Genomic DNA, 17,609 nt, shown 5'->3' with positions numbered 1-17,609 from the left:
ATATATATATATATATATATATATATATATATATATATATATATATATATATATATATATATATATATATATATGTCGTACCTAGTAGCCAGAACGCACTTCTCAGCCTACTATGCAAGGCCCGATTTGCCTAATGAGCCAAGTTTTCATGAATTAATTGTTTTTCGACTACCTAACCTACCTAACCTAACCTAACCTAACTTTTTCTGCTACCTAACCTAACCTAACCTATAAAGATAGGTTAGGTTAGGTTAGGTAGGGTTGGTTAGGTTCGGTCATATATCTACGTTAATTTTAACTCCATTAAAAAAAATTGACCTCATATATAATGAAATGGGTAGTTTTATCATTTCATAAGAAAAACATAAAGAGAAAATATATTAATTCAGGAAAACTTGGCTTATTAGGCAAATCGGGCCTTGCATAGTAGGCTGAGAAGTGCGTTCTGGCTACTAGGTACGACATATATATATATATATATATATATATATATATATATATATATATATATATATATATATATATATATATATATATATATATATATACTGTATATATATATATATACACAGGTATAATAAATAAATAAAAGTTTTGATGTATTTTATTAGTTCCTTCTTTCGTGCCCACTCTCCATATTCATGCCCACACTCCCTACTCCTGCCCACCTTCCTTAGTCCTACCTGGTCTCCTTAAACTTGCTCACCCTCCTTACTTCTGCTCTTAGCACAATACCTAAAAAAAGGTTATTAAATTTTTCTTAACATTTATATGTTTTGGTGGGAAAATTTAGTTATAGAAACCTTAAATGTTTTATTTCCCCTAATAGGTAATACGGCTTCCAGTCTCTGCTCGGCTACCAAGGACGATAGCAAACACAACTTCTGCCCATTAATGATGGTAAGAACACTTTTATTCTTACTGTACAAGAGGTGAGTGTGTGTGTCATGTTGATGTCATTAACCAGTTATGGTGAGCATATTAATCATGATGTTTACAGTAACTAGTGATAATGACTGTATTTATTATGTTTTCAATAACTAGTGATGGTGAGTGTATTTATTATAATGTTATTAACTAATGATGGTGAGTATTAATCTTGATGTCATTAACCAGTAATGGTGAATGTATTAATCATGGTGATGTCATTAACCAGTAATGGTGAATGTATTAATCATGGTGATGTCATTAACCAGTGATGGTGAGTGTATTAATCATTTTGTCATTACCCAGTGATGGTGAGTGTATTAATCGTGTGTGTCAATACCCAGTGATGGTAATTGTATTAATCATATTATCATTACCCAGTGATGGTAATTGTATTAATCATATTATCATTACCCAGTGATAGCAAGTGTATTAATCATGGTGTCATTACTCAGTGATGGTGAGTGTATTAATCATATTGTCATCACCCAGTGATGGTGAATGTATTAATCATGGTGTTTTTAACCAGTTATGTTGAGAGTTTAACCCTCTGAACTGCACATAGCGTCTTAATGCGCTCGATTGGGGGTGCGCATAACCCTTTGATGCACTCATTTGTATATTTTAGGATTCAAAACGTGGGTACAAGATGGAGGCCTGAGACTTCCAGTGAGCATGCACCTGTTTGAAAAAAAATTCTAGCATGCCCCACAGCCGTGGGCAGACTCATTTTCACGGTAGCAACCATGTTGGATGCATCCACATTGAGCTCCCAGTCCCCATTCGGCCATGTTGAGAAAACACTCTGATGTTGAAATACAGAGCATATTGCTTGGAGATGACCATGCCAGTGATATTGATAATTCAAATCAGGAAAAAGATCTAATACTGTACAGATGTCTGATACTAATGATACGGATATTGAAGTGGTCGATGTGGAGAGTGTGTACAGTACACAATTCTCTCGCCAGCCCTGCAATGCCAGTCTAGGTCAATACCATCAGTAGAACAACACAGATGAACATTTGTATATTCCACTGAACATTTAGTACCGAATGTATTTTGTTCAAACCAGCTGGGAATTCATTAGAGCGAGGTTCGTTAAGAGTGAGGATGCATTGTACAGCACATTACAGTGGAACCTCGGTTGACGAATGCCCCTCTTTACTAATTTTTTGGCTTACGAGCTCAATTTCTTCATAAAATTTGACTCGGTATACGAGCTCTGCCTCGCTTGGCAAGTTTGTTGATACACATATAGGTTGACCGAGCGCATGGTTCCTGGTTTGCCAGTGTGTTCCACTTAGGGGCTTAGTGACGATCGCATTTGAATTCTTTGTGAAGAATTTAATTGTTTTGCTTTCTTGAGGGAGCCCATATCCGCTCCCCGGAGCTATCCTGGCTGATAGGGATATACAGTGACACCTTGGCTTACAAATGCCCCAATTTAAAAACATTTTGAGTTACAAGCCCAATTTCTTCAAAAAATTCAAATCAGGTTACGAACTTTGCCTCGGAAAACGAGTTTGTTGATACGCGTATGGCCAACCAAGTGTGTGGTGGCTCGGTGATAGTGTCCCAGTTTATCAGTGCCTTCCGACTAGTGACAATCGTGCCTGAATTCTTTGTAAAGAATTACAGTTGTTTTCGGATTTTTGGCTCTTTGAACATATTTTTTTTATTGTATATCTCGTCATGGGTCCCAAGAAAGCCAGTGGTAAGAATCAAGCCAAGAAAACACATGTGAGAATGACCACAAGGAGCAGCAACAAGAGGAATCTGAGGAAATGTCTTCAAGGGAGGAGGAGGAGGCAGTAGAGAATGTCCCTTCCTCAACAATTAAGAAGTGGTGTAGGCTGTGAGAAGAAATGCAAACTTTTTTGAAACGACTTACCCAGAGCAAGCTGTAGTAGGCCGTTGCATTAACCTTTTTAATGACAATGTGATGCCTCACTACAGTCAAGTGTTACAACGAAGGGGGAAAAAAATGGTGTGAATAATCACTGTACTCAAAATTATAGTGTGCATATTATTGATTCAATTATGTCAATTATAACATCCTCCTCCCACCATACTTTTTTTACCTTTATTCACTATATACAAACATTATATATAAGTATCTATATGCTTTGTTCACCATAACTGTTCATCTAAACTGGTATAGTGCACAAAGACCATAGTGGCCACCCTTGCACAGCATGACAAGTCAGGAATGTGATGCCACCACCCTCACCAAAATGGCTTCTCCCAACACCCCTTTTGCTGTTATATATAACGTGTATATATAGTGTAATAAGTATCTACATTTGTGTTCACCATAACGAAGCACTAAGTTGGTATGATGAGTCTAAAAGCAGCAAGGAGTGGCCGGTACACCAGCTAGCCAGCCAGTCATTGGCCACCACTCCCTCCCTCACCTCACCTGACTTGCCAACATTCTCCTCCCACCATACTGTTTTTGCTTTTTTCACTATATACAGACATTATATGTAAGTATCTGATACCTGTAAGTATCTGAGCCAAAGGATACCTGATCAACCAGGCTGTGACTCACTGGTTGATCAGTCCGGCAACCAGGAGGCCTGGTCGACGACCGGGCCGCGGAGACGCTAAGCCCTGGAAGCACCTCAAGGTAACCTCAAGGTATCTGCATGTTTTGTTTACTATAGCAAACCACTAAGCTGGTATAGTAAGTGCAGACAGCAACACGTGACCACACAGATTCGGCAGACGACGCTACAGCCTTCCCTCCCTCCAACATTACTCCTCCCACAGTACAGTGCAAATTATCACAACAATCCTGCTATTATCAGAATCCTGGTCATTATTATCACAGTCAGGGGTCTTCTGTAATACTATCATCACTAAATAATACTAGTTACATATATTTTTGACATTTTTAGGCGATGCTGTGGTCACAAGCTGAACAGCAGTGCTGTGAGCTCATGGTGCATGCGCCAGCCTTGATGGCTTACTCAGTACTGAGGCCCCTCACTCCCGGGAATATTGCCCATGATATTTTTTTTTTTTTAAATGTCTGTTTACAAAAGCCCAGAGGAAGGTGATGTGAACCCTGTGTATCTGCGGGTCGTTTAAATTTTGTGTAGTACTGTAACCCCGCGATTATCCGGGAGTCAAACATCCGAAAAACGCCCTTATATGGCCAAAATCGTGATCGGATAAAGTTATCACAATATCCGGCCAAAATGGCCACAGGAACCAGATAAAAGCTGGTTTGGCTGGATGAAAATTCGGCCGTACTGCATTAATCCCGTCTGTGGCTCTAGACGCGTGGTGGAGGAAGGGGTGGGGTGGGTGGGTGGTGTTTGTGCGTCGGGAGGGACCACCTGGGTACAGGAATTTCCATTAATTTTAGAACAATTAATCATAGCCAAAAACAAATGAAATAAGTACTAGTAATTATGAAATAACAAATAAATAAGTTTCGTAAAAGCAATGTGCACAGGCTGAAGTTTCCTTCAAAAATATTGTGAGTTTTTTTCCCTCCTGGTGGCCTACATAACGTGCTATAGCTGCCCCACCCCAAGTGGACCCGTCCAACACTGGTCAACCCATGTGCGTCCGTCCCTCGTGTTATACACAGGGCTGCGCTATTAGTGAAATATTTTTTTAAATAACTTTTTTATTTTCATAGTAACTTTGAACATTTTTGCCCAAGACTATGTCTGGTAGCAGCATCAATCGTTCTGGAGGTGTTAAGAGGAAGAAGGTTGTCCTAGCAATTAAAGACAAGTTACGTGTTGTTCAACCAGTGAGGCGTCACAGGCAGCCAAATGCCTTCAACAAGTGAGGCGCCACAGGTAAGTCAAGCGCCTTCAACAAGTGAGGCGCATGCAAGCGCCTTAAAGAAGCGAGGCCTCACAGGCAACCCAAATGACTTCAACCAGTGAGGCTTCAGCAGCTGGTAGTCAAAACTAACTTTGCTTAATGAACTGTACAGTAATTTTAAGTGTTAATTTTAGTGTTGTGTTAGAATAGGTTACGTAAATTGTTAAGAATTCTTAACTTCAAGATGTGTGGCATCAATCAAGAAGACGAACACCAACAAGGTAAGTTGAGGTTTCTAGTTGAATATTTAATAATTATATGTGGCAAGGCAATTCAAATTATGTTGTTTGTAGTATAAAAATAGTTGGAAATGGTCACTTTTGGACTCGTATGTGAAAAAGTACCATTATCCAAATATGTGATAATCCGGCTGGGGGGTCCTTCCCATATAGTCCGGATGATCGAATGGAGACAGTACTCCAAAATGTCACACGACGTGGTATGCACTTTTGCGTAAGTTATTCAACACGTCATATGACGTATTGAACAGTTTAATGGTTAAGGGTTAAGGCTCCCTTTCCTATTTGCCCTGTAAGTACTACCCATGAGTTCTAGGGGTTATCTTCCATAGAGCTTTCAGGATTCCACTTTTGTAGGAGTTCTTGCTGCTCAGTTTTTGCCCCGCCCTTGGAGCCAGCTGTGGTTTTTGTGGCCTTTGTTTGGCCTTGGGTAGGAAGTGGTGTTGTCTTGCTGGTTGGGATGCAAGATACTGCCCAGCTTGCCTACCTACGTAGTGGCTGTGTTCTGTTCCTTTGGTGATGCTGTACTCTTGCGTTTTTTTTTCCTTCCTTGGAGAGGCGGTCTTCCTTATTTGGCAATTCGTCTACATTAAGGTATTTGGGTGGCCCTTCACTACGCCCCCGTAATTGTACACATCACAGGGGTTCAGCTTTTTAGCAGTTTTCCCCGTGGTAGTTTTGGGTTTAACTGGTTTTGGCAGTGCCCCTCCTGGGTTTCCCGTAGCAGTCAGCCTGGGGGCCCTGGAAATCCCCGTCGGGGCTCAGCTGACCAGTGGATGCGCCTTCTGAGTTCCACCTCGCCTTGTGCGAGTTTGAGGGTTGTTCTGTGCCCTTGTCTCAGGGTGACAGTCACCTTTTATGCCTTTATCATGCTGCTTGTTGGGTCAACGACACCTTTGACCCAGAATCTTGCGAGACATGTTCTCTGTTTCTGCTCTAATTTCTCACACTCTTGACACTGACGTTCGACTACAGGCAGCTTCAGCGTTGCAAGGGATCCAGACTTGGGGGTGTTTGTTGCTTCGACTCTGGTTCCATCTGCACTTCTCAGTCCTTTCCATGTTCGCTCTGCCCTTTTCCCCCCTTCCTGCTCCCGACTCTGGCGGCTTCGGGGGTTGTCCCATTTGGGTCGGTGTCGGAGGCATTTGAGTCTGTTCCTCCTGCCGAGGCTTCTGGGTCCTACCAGCAGACCCCTTTTTTTCTGCCTTTTCCTTGGACTTTACCTTTTCTGCAGGGGTTGTGGGCATTGAGGATGGCTCTGCCCTAGGAGCCCCTGTTGTGGGTTCTCGGGTCTTTGTGGGGAACCCGATTGCAGCACTTGCGCTTTTTGCCTCTTCTTGAGCCTTTTGTGCCTTCTATGTAGGGGTTTTCATCCCTTTCTTGGGGGGGGGGAGCCCCTTTGACTCCCCGGAGCTATCCAGGCTGATAGTTGTCCCTCCAGCACTCTTTGTCATATAACGCTTTGAAATTACTGACGGTTTTGGCGTCCACCACCTTCTCACCTAACTTGTTCCAGCTGTCTACCACTCTGTTTACAAAAGGGAATTTTCTTATATTTCTCCGGCAGCTTTGTTTCGTTAGTTTAAATCTATGACCTCTTGTTCTTGAAGTTCCGGGTCTCAGGAATTCTTCCCTATCAATTTTATGGATTCCTGTTACTATTTTCTACGAAGTGATCATATCACCTCTTTTTCTTCTATCTTCTAGTTTTTGCATATTTAATGCCTCTAACCTCTCCTCGTAGCTCTTGTCCTTCAGTTCTGGGAGCCACTTAGTGGCATGTCGTTGCACCTTTTCCAGTTTGTTGCTGTGCTTCTTAAGATATGGGCACCATACAACCGCTGCATATTCGAGCTTTGGTCTAAAAAAAGTCGTGATCAACTTCTTGAGTATTTCAACATCCATGTATTTAAAAGCAATTCTGAGGTTAGAAAGTGTAGCATAGGCTCCTCGCACAGTGTTCTTAATGTGGTCCTCAGGTGACAGTTTTCTTTCTAGAACCACCCCTAGAACCCTTTCTTTGTCAGAATTCTTTAAAGATTTCTTACATAATTTATAGGTTGTGTGGGGTCTATGTTCTCCAATTCCACATTCTATAACATGGCATTTATTCACATTAAATTCCATTTGCCATGTGTTGCTTCATATACTTATTTTGTCCAGGACTTCTTGAAGAGCATGACAATCATCTAGGTTTCTTATCTTCCCTATTATCTTAGCATCATCAGTAAACATGTTCATGTAATTCTGTATTCACACTGGTAGATCGTTTATGTAGACAATGAACATTACCGGTGCAAGAACTGAACCCTGTGGTACTCCACTCGTGACATTCCTCTAATCCGATACCTTGCCTCTAATTACGGCCCTCGTTTTTTGACAGGAAGTTTTTCATCCATGTTAGAACCTTACCTGTCAGTCCTCCAATATGTTCCAGTTTCCAGAACAACCTCTTATGGGGAACTCTGTCGAAAGCCTTTTTTAGGTCTAGATAGATGCAGTCAACCCAACCATCTCTTTCCTGTAAAATCTCTGTGGCTCGATCATAAAAACTGAGTAAGTTCGTTACACAGGATCTTCCAGATCGAAAACGATACTGTGTCTGATATTATATCATTTTCCTCCAGGTGTTCTACCCATTTAGTTTTAATTATTTTTTCCAATATTTTGACTATTTCACTTGTCAATGATACAGGCCAATAATTAAGGGGGTCTTCCCTGTTTCCACTTTTGTAGATTGGAACAATGTTAGCCTTTTTCCACACATCAGCTACAACTTCTGTACATAGGGATGTCTAAAAAATCAGTTGAAGTGGAATGCTGAGCTCAGGTACACATTCTCTCAGAACCCATGGTTAAACTCCATCTGGACCAACTGCTTTGTTCTTACTTAGCTCCTTGAGCATTTTTTCCCACTTTGTCTCTAGACACCTCTATGTGCTCTATGTTGTTCTCTGGAATTCTTATTGTATCTGGTTCCCTAAAGATTTCATTTTGTACAAACACACTTTGGAACTTTTTGTTTAGTGTTTCACACAGTTCCTTTTCATTTTCCATGAATCTATTTCCCATTTTCAACCTCTGAATATTATCCTTTATGTGCAATTTGTTGTTTATGAATTTATAGAATAGACCTGGTTCTGTTTTACATTTGTCTGCAATCCCTTTTTCAAAATTTCTTTCTGCCTCTCTCCTCACTGCCGTGTAGTTGTTTCTTGTATCTTTGTGTCACTGGTATGTTTGGGGGTTTGGCCTCTTCCTGTATTGATTCCATTTTTGTGTCTTTTGGTCTCTGGCCCTCTCGCAATTTCTATTGAACCAATCCTGTTTCCTAGTTCTGCATCTCTGTTCTGGTATAAATTTTTTTGTGACTTTATCATATACAGTGGCACCTTGACATACGATTGCCCCTACTTACGACAATTTCGAGTTACGATGTAAATTTCATCAAAAAATGCGACTCGACATCCGATGTTGTCGTCGACTTCCGATATTTGTTGGTACACGTTCGGGTCGACCGAGCCCGTGGTTCCAAGTCACGCGGCCGACCTGCCTCAGTTTACTACAGCTGCCCGCTTAGTGACGATCGCGCCTATAAGAAATTCCGCTTTTGTGGTGATTTTTTGCATTTTGAACATTAAAGTAAATATTATATATCATGCCATGAGTCCCAGGAAAGTCAGTGGTAAGGCTCAACATATGAAAACCCATGTAAGGATGACCATAGAGCAGAAACAAGAGTACAGAATGTCTCGTCCTCAACAATTAAGAAAATGTGTGCAGCAAGGGAAGAATTGCAAACTTTTGCTGAAACGACTCACCCAAATCAAGCTGCAGTAGGTCATTGCCTTAATCTATTCAATGACACTGTGATGCATCATTACAGACAAATGTTAAAATGAAGGAAAAAAACAAATGTCTCTTGACAAATTTGTAGTGAGAAAAACAAGCACTGAACCACAACCAGGTCCTAGTGGTATTCAGGCAAAACGTAGGAGAGAGAGTATACCAGAGAAAACATCACTGCCTGATGTGATAATGGAAGGGGACTCCCCTTCCAAACAGGAACAACTCTCTTCCTCCCCCCTCATCACCCTCTTCCATACGCCATCAAGAGCCCTCCATAAAGGTAAGAGACACTTTGGTACTGTATTGTAGTTAGAAAAAAACATTGTATTCAGTATAAAATGTATTTGTATGTTAATATTTTGGAGGGTGGGGAATGGATTAATTCAATTCCTTTATTTCTTATGGGAAAAATCGCTTCGACTTACGATCTTTCTCTGGGAACGGATTAGCATCGTAAGTCGAGGCCCCACTGTATTTCACAAAACTTGACATACATCTCATTCACTTCCTTGCCTAGCATCAAGTCTGTCCAATTATACTCACTAAAAAAATTTATAAGGTCGCCATAATGTCCTCTCCTGAAGTCAGTTTTTTCAACTGCTTCAACCTCCTTATTTTCTTCCAGATTATAACGCATTGCTTACTTTATTCCCAAAAAGACATGGTCGCTTTTACCCAAGGGAGGAAGGTACTGAATGTCAAATATCTCTTCCTCCTTCCTGGTAAATATCAAATCTAGCATGGAGGGAACGTCCCCTTCCCGAACGGTGAAATATGGATCTCAGAGTACAATCTTTTCAGATGTGATAGGAAACACCTGCTTCAGGGTGGGGTCAGCCTCTACATCAGAGACACACTCATCTGTACTGAGCTGCTAAAACCTCATGATATGGCGGAAGTGCTGATAATCAAAATAGAGATTATAAATGTAGTTATTGTCCTTGTATATAAGTCACCGGAGGCAAACCCTCAGCAGTTTAAAGACCAACTAATGAAAATAGAACACTGCTTGGAAAACCTCACAAATCCAGCTCCGAACATCATCCTGCTTGGGGACTTCAACCTACGGCATCTGAAATGGAAGCACCTGGCTAATACAGTAATATCAGAAAGAATACCAGGAAGTAGCCTAAATGAACAGGCACATGCAAATGACCTACTACAGATGTGTGACAGGTTTGCCTTAAACCAGCAAATAGTAGAACCAACTAGGAAGGAGAACACGCTGGACCTCATTTTCACTAATAATGATGAATTGATCAGGAACATAATGATTACAAATACCAGTTACTCAGATCACAACTTAATTGAAGTTATGACAACCATGGAGAGTAGTCCTTCAAAACCAGTCCAAATTCCCGGTGGAGGAGATTTCAGCAAATTCAACTTCAATAATAAACAGATAAACTGATAGCAAATAAACCAGGACTTCACAGAAATAAACTGGGAAGAACAGCTAGAAAATGCAAACCTGAACCAGTGCCTGGCAAAAATAAGCTCAGTAGCACTAGAAATATGTTCAAACCGCATACCCCTAAGAAAAAAGAGGAAGAGATGCAGATTGGAACGGGAACGTCGTTCCCTATATAGGCGAAGAAAACGAATCGCGGAACAACTTGAGAGTTGCACCCTATCTCAAGAACGGCGAAGAAGGTTAGGTAGAGAAATAGAAACAATTGAATGGAAGCTACAAGAATCATACAAAACCCAGGAGAGGCAAAGAGAGCAAAAGGCCATCAGTGAAATAGAGAGAAATCCGAAATATTTTTTCTCCTATGCAAAATCAAGATAAAAAACCACATCTAGTATCGGGCCCCTGCGAAAGGGAGATGGAACTTTCACCGATGACAACAAAGAAATGAGCGAGCTACTGAGGAAGCAGTACGACTCTGTTTTCAGCGAGCCATTAAACACACTAAAGATTGATAACCCAAATGAATTTTTCATGGATATGATACCAACATCAAATCATATATCAGATGTCACCCTATCCCCACTGGATTTTGAAGAAGCCATAAACAGTATGCCTATGCACTCTGCACCAGGCCCGGATTCTTGGAACTCCATATTCATAAAGAACTGTAAAAAAACACTATCGCAGGCCCTCCACATTCTGTGGAGACAAAGCCTAGATACTGGTGTTATTCCTGATATACTAAAAACAGCAGAGATAGCACCACTTCATAAAGGAGGAAATAAGGCAGAGGCAAAAAATTACAGACCGACAGCACTAACATCGCACATCATAATTTTTTTTAGAGAGGCTGCTAAGAAGTAAGATCACAAAATACATGGAATCACAGCATCTCCATAACCCCGGACAACATGGTTTCAGAACAGGGAGCTCTTGCCTGTCGCAGTTGCTGGACCACTATGATATGGCATTAGATGCTATGGAAGACAAACAAAACGCTGATGTAATTACACAGATTTCGCAAAAGCTTTTGATAAATGTGACCATGGTGTTATTGCACATAAAATGCGTTCAAAAGGAATTACCGGAAAAATAGGCAGATGGATATACAATTTCCTGACCAACAGAACCCAATGTGTAATAGTCAACAAAATAAAATCCAGCCCATCAACCGTGAAGAGCTCAGTCCCCCAGGGTACTGTGCTTGCTCCAGTACTTTTTCTCATCCTCATATCAGACATAGACAAGAACACAACCTATAGCACTGTATCATCCTTTGCAGATGACACTAGGATCTTCATGAGAGTAGGCAACATAGAGGACACGGCAAACCTCCAGTCAGATGTAGATCAGGTCTTTCTATGGGCTACAGAAAATAATATGGTGTTTAACGAAGATAAGTTCCAGCTCATGCGCTATGGAAAAAATGAAAATATAAAAACGGAAACCACGTACAAAACTCAGGCAAATCATAACATAGAACAAAAAGGCAATGTAAAGGAACTGGGTGTACTCATGTCGGAAGACCTTACCTTTAAAGAACACAATAAAGTAGCCGTCACAACTGCAAGAAAAATGACATGTTGGATAACAAGAACTTTTCACACTAGAGATGCTATACCAGTGATGATACTCTTCAAAACGCTTGTGCTCTCTAGAATGGAGTACTGCTGCACAATTACAGCCCCTTTCATAGCTGGAGAAATTGCTGACCTGGAGAGCGTGCAGAGATCCTTTACTGCTAGAATCCATTCAGTAAAACATCTAAACTATTGGGACCGACTAAAGAGCCTGAAACTGTACTCCCTTGAGCGCAGGCGGGAGAGGTACATAATAATTTACACGTGGAAAATATTAGAGGGGCTGGTCCCAAACCTGCACACAGAAATAACATCACATGAGACCAGAAGACATGGCAGGATGTGCAGAATACCCCGTTGAAAAGCAGAGGTGCAACAGGTACTCTGAGAGAGAACTCTATCAACATCAGAGGCCCGAGACTGTTCAACACGCTTCCACTACACATAAGGGGCATAACTGGCCGACCCCTCACAGTGTTCAAGAGAGAACTGGATAAGCACCTCCAAAGGATACCTGATCAACCAGGCTGTGACTCATACGTCAGGCTGCGAGCAGCCGCGTCTAACAGCCTGGTTGATCAGTCCGGCAACCAGGAGGCCTGGTCGACGACCGGGCCGCGGGGACGCTAAGCCCCGGAAGCACCTCAAGGTAACCTCACGGTTCCCTCATCCTCGTAGCTTGTTTAGCATGTTGATACAAGAATGTCTCCAGGATGAGGTCTACAAATCTACAGGTCCAAAAATCTTCTCTTTTAGCTTCATATGCTTCCCAGTCTATGGATTTCAAGTTGAAGTCACCGACAATCAACAGTCGTGATCTATCGTTATCCGCTCTCGCTATAATCTCTCTCATTATTGTTATAAGACCTTCTTGTTTACTATCTAGCTCCTCCTTTAACCATGTGCTGCTTGGCAGTGGACTACAGTATCCACTCAATTTAACGGCCTATATGGGGCTGTGCCCTGGTCGTTATTTCCGGAGCTCCGTTATTTCTGAAGTTAAGTTGGGACGGGTAATTTTTCAACTTACATTCAGGTAGGATATATTTTATACTGTATAACTAAAATTAAATAAAGTTCATTGTGTAATTGCATTCCAATTTAGTGCCACGCCGACGATTAAGCCAGCTGGTGGCTGCGGCATGGATGATGTGTGAACACAGTCTGATCAAGTCCAGATGGGTAGGAAAAAATTGGTTCATTCCTTTGTATTGCAAAATACTTCATATATCAATCAGTGATTGTTAATATTTTCTCAATAAAATTTTAGAGATGTGTTTTGTTTTACCCTGAACAGTGCAGGTAATGTATTTTTAATGTTATGACACAGACTGTGGCGGCCATGCCATAACAATGGCGATCGAGTCTTGTCACTGAGAGCTAGCCAAGACGAAATATTTTGAGCTCACCTTTTCTCTGCTAATGATAGAATATACATTTGCAGAGACTAATATGTAGCTTTTGTTGAAAAAAAAACAATTAATATGTTGTAATACTATAATAAAATTGGTAAATTGACTTACTTTTAATGAAGCTGTGAAGATTACGTCATCCTCTGCAGCGCTTGTTTTATATTGTTCAGTACTATATACAGGATACATACAGTATGTACACTTGTTTTCAGGCATTCACTTAACACAACAGGTAGTCTTACTACTAATTCACATGAGTTCTAATTCTAATTCACAATTGAAAATTATTTCTACTGTATATTTACACTGTACAGTATCTTTTTGTCGAGGCTTAAATAATCATTAACACTTACAATACTGTACTCTATCAACACTTTTTACACTAAATTATATGCCTTTCAATCATATTTTATATCGTTAGTGGAGGCTGCACGACTTTTGATGGGAATTCAGCATCAGCGGGTGCAACATGGCTTGCAGAGCATTCGTTGCTGGCGAATGCTCCATGACTTGTCGATGGGAATTCAGCATCGGGGGGTGCAGCATAGCTTGCAGAGCATTCGTTGCCGGCGGAGACTGCACGACTTATCGATGGGAATTCAGCATCGGCAGGTGCAGCATAGCTTGCAGAGCATTCGTTGCCAGCGGAGGCTGCACGACTTGTTGATGGGAATTCAGCAAAGGAGGGTGCAGCATATCTTGCAGAACATTCGTTGCCGGCGGAGGCTGCACGACTTATTGATGGGAATTCAGCATCGGCGGGTGCAGCATAGCTTGCAGAGCATTCATTGCCAGCGGAGGCTGCATAACTTGTTGGTGGGAATTCAGCATCGGCGGGTGCAACATGGCTTGTAGGCACTCGTTGCCAGTGGATGCTGCATGACTTGTTAACTTCCCAGTGGGTGCTTTCACGAACCGTTGAAATCATGAATTTATCTATTTTTGTTTGAATCTGATTTTCTCTGGCTAATATTCTGAGACATTGCTCTCAGCTGCACGAGTTGACAGTGAGTTGACAGTAAACTATGCGGTCACATGGCCAGGCGCAGTACATTCTAGGTCCGTGGGAAAAAAAATACCTATTGCCTATACTATAAAAGGTATCTAATAAGAAAACAAAGAATTTTCTTAATAACAATTGTTTTAAAATATTTTATTAATAATAATTTAGAATTTTCTTCATAAAACTGAATCATTTTAAAAATGTTAAGATTTAATATACCACTCTGGATGATCGCCTGGTCGCCATGTGAGAGGCTGCCAATGCCAAAACAAACTCAATACCGACCGTTGGTAATATCGACCACCAGACTGGTATACGAGGCTCCAGATACCGATCTCCCAAACCAGTTGTTAACCCTCAAACCGCGCATATCATATATAAATGATATCAGTGACAAAACCGAAACCGCGCACATCATTTATATATGATTTCGTGTCTAGCGCTATAATTTAAACTCCCCGCCTGGGATAGGGGCAGCTATAGTACAGCCACGACCGATAGTTGCCAGATGCCACCTAGAAACAAAATCCAGGCCAACATTCTTGGGTGTGAGAGCGTCAGTATTGAGCAAGCCACCAAGGCTGGTGCACGCAGCACGAGCTCACAGCACCTCTGTTCAGCTTGTGACCACAGCATCGCCTACAAATACCATAATATATATGATACTGCTATTATTTAGCAGTGAGAGTATTACTGAAGCCCCCTGACTGTGATAAAACTGACCTGGATTCTGATAATAGCAGGATTGTGGTGATATTTAGCGCTGTGCTCCATGGAGGGAGGCGTAAGGCTGTGGAGGGAGGGTTGTGGCGTCGTCTTCTGACTGTGTGTGGCCACCATTTATTGACTGCACTCACCATACCAGCTTAGTGGTTCGATGTGGTGAACACAAATGTAGATACTTATATATAACGTGTGTATATAGGCGGTATAAATAGCAAGAAGAGTAGGTTGGGAGCCGCCATTTTGGTGAGGGCGGTGGCGTCGTCTGCACGACTTATCATGTTGTTTACTGGTGACCACAATAGTCTTTGGGCACCATACCAGCTTATTTGTTCAGGTATGGTGAATAAAACAGGTAGATACTTATATATAATATGTGTATATAGCGTAATAACACCACAAACAGTATTGTTGAAGGACAAATATTAGTGCATCTGGCCTTGAGGGCGGCCGCCGATCAGCTGACTGTGTGAGTAGCTACATCTTTGTGGCCTTTACTCACCATACAAGCTTAGATGTACAGTTATGGTGAACAAAACATGTAAATACGTATATATAACGTCTGTGTATAGTGAATAAATACAGAAAGAGTATTGTAGGAGGGGAATGAGGGTAAGTGAGGTGGTGTTGGGGGAGGGAGTGGCAGTGAGTGGCTCGCTGGTGTTTGGCGATCACTCCTCATAGCTTTTTGACTCACAAGACCAACTTAGTAGTTCGTTATGGTGTACAAAACATGCAAATACTTATATATAACCTGTGTATATAGTGTAACAACAGCAAAACTATTCGTTTATTGTTTTATGAACATAATTGAATCACTAATATGCACACCATAATTTTGAGTACAGCGATGGTTCACACATTTTATAATATAAATATACCACAATTCACTGTATGGAATAATATTACTGCAAAAAAAACTAAGAGAAAATCAATCAGAGACATTGAAATAATTAGGTAATAATATATTTGTGGCAACTGCCGTCTGACAGCTCGGGCGGAGTAGACCTCATCTGGCGAAGGCTCTGCCAACGCCCCTTTTTTGCCACACTTCCCTACCCCTATTGCGGCTAAAATATGCCACCTACGATTTTTTTGTTATTTTTTCCGTGATCAGGGAACAAAAATGAACACTTCTATAAGACGAAAGAATTTTTTGGAATTTTTTTTTTGTTGCGCCTGTGGGTGTGAATTCCATTTGGGCCCCTAGCGGTTTGAGGGTTAATACCGGCAGATCGGTATAAAAGAGGTCGTTAAATTGAGTGGATACTTATGCTTTTATGATCATTGGTTTATCATCCTCATGGCAGATCTCTAGTGCTAATATGTCAACTTCTTGTGGATTGGCAGTCATTATTCTCTTTCACCTTTAGGTGTTCTTTCACCAGCACAGCAACGCTACCGCCTTTCTTAATTTTTCTGTCCAGTCTCCAAATTGAGTAGCCCCTTGGGAATATGACCTCATTTAAAATAACATCTTTAAGTTTTGTCTCTGTGAGTGCAACAATGTCTGGTGTCTGCATCTGTATTACATTACTTAACTCCAGTATCTTCGATCTCACTCCATCTATGTTGGTGTATGCAATCTTCAGGAACTTGTTCCCCCTCTCCTTATTCTTCACTCCCCCTCTCTCTATTGATTTTGTTGATTTGCCTTTATGTACCACTTTACTGGTCTGCCTACCCCTATCACTTTGTAGAAAAAAGAATTGATTTCTTCTTCATTCCTGCTCTCATTTAAACGTTTTGCCTCGGCGAGGTTCAGTTTCAGCTTCTCTCTATCTTCTTTTGAAAGATCTCGTCTTAAAGACCACACTTTCCCATCCTCATCACTTTGTAATTTTCTAGCATTCCTTAATTAATACTTCTTCCATCTGTTTGGCACTGTTTAGGGTGATCCTCAAAGGTCGATCTTTCCCTTTTACGTATCTGCCTATTCTCCTGTAGTCGCACACATTCTCTATGGTAGTAAGACCTTCTACGAGGCCAACAATTTTATCTACTACTTTCGCTTCTTCTACAGCTCTTTCTGACCTAGATGTTATCTCCTTTTCTTTGCAGCCAAAAATTATCAGGGATTTGCTCCGATCAACTGTGTTTTGCACCAACTTCAAGTTAGATGCCAATTCCTTTCTCACTTGCAGCCTAATGTTTGTTTTATCTTGGTTGCTGCAGTGTTTGGCTTCCTTTACTGCTGCTTCAATTTATTCCTTCTCCTTGGCCATCCTTGGCCACTTGTGCATAAGTGAGTTGCATATCTTTCTTGCACTGTTCTATTCCCTGTGTAACTTCCTCCATCTGTGCTGACAAAAGCTGTTTCTCCTGTTGAATTTCCTTGCCTAACCTATTGTAGTCATTTATGTTTAAATTTACTTTAACTTCTTCCAAAGCTATTTTTAAGAGTTTATTTTCTTCTTCCATGCTTTGCAATTTGTTTCCAATTGATTCTTATCCTTGCGCAAGTCTTTCACTAAACCCTCAAGACATAAAACTTTGCTATTCAAATGGTCATTACTTTCTTTCAATTTACTAATTATTTCTGCATGAGAGTTCACTATAGTATCTAATTTTACCAACTTGTTATGTAGACTGCTAATATCAATGCATTCTTCA

General features: G+C 41.0%; 1 protein-coding gene across 2 annotated transcripts in view; it reads left to right on the top strand.

Annotated features, from left to right (window-relative positions):
- The first annotated feature begins 810 nt into the window (after positions 1-810).
- LOC123752829 (uncharacterized) overlaps positions 811-17,609 on the top strand; it is a 64,714-nt gene continuing 47,915 nt past the window's right edge. The window contains exon 1 of one of the 2 annotated variants that reach the window (XM_069324583.1): positions 811-900. In XM_069324583.1, coding sequence (XP_069180684.1) covers positions 895-900 — 6 coding nt within the window. In that variant the 5' untranslated portion in view covers positions 811-894. Of the gene's footprint in view, positions 901-14,835; positions 14,955-17,609 lie in introns of those variants that run through there. The other variant, XM_069324585.1, reaches the window with a different exon arrangement.

Source organism: Procambarus clarkii, chromosome 14 (assembly GCF_040958095.1).
Source record: "Procambarus clarkii isolate CNS0578487 chromosome 14, FALCON_Pclarkii_2.0, whole genome shotgun sequence".
In the NCBI taxonomy this organism is placed as follows: Eukaryota; Metazoa; Arthropoda; class Malacostraca; order Decapoda; family Cambaridae; genus Procambarus; species Procambarus clarkii.
The sequence above is the reverse complement of the archived record's forward strand: the minus strand, read 5'-3'. Positions and strand labels throughout refer to the sequence as shown.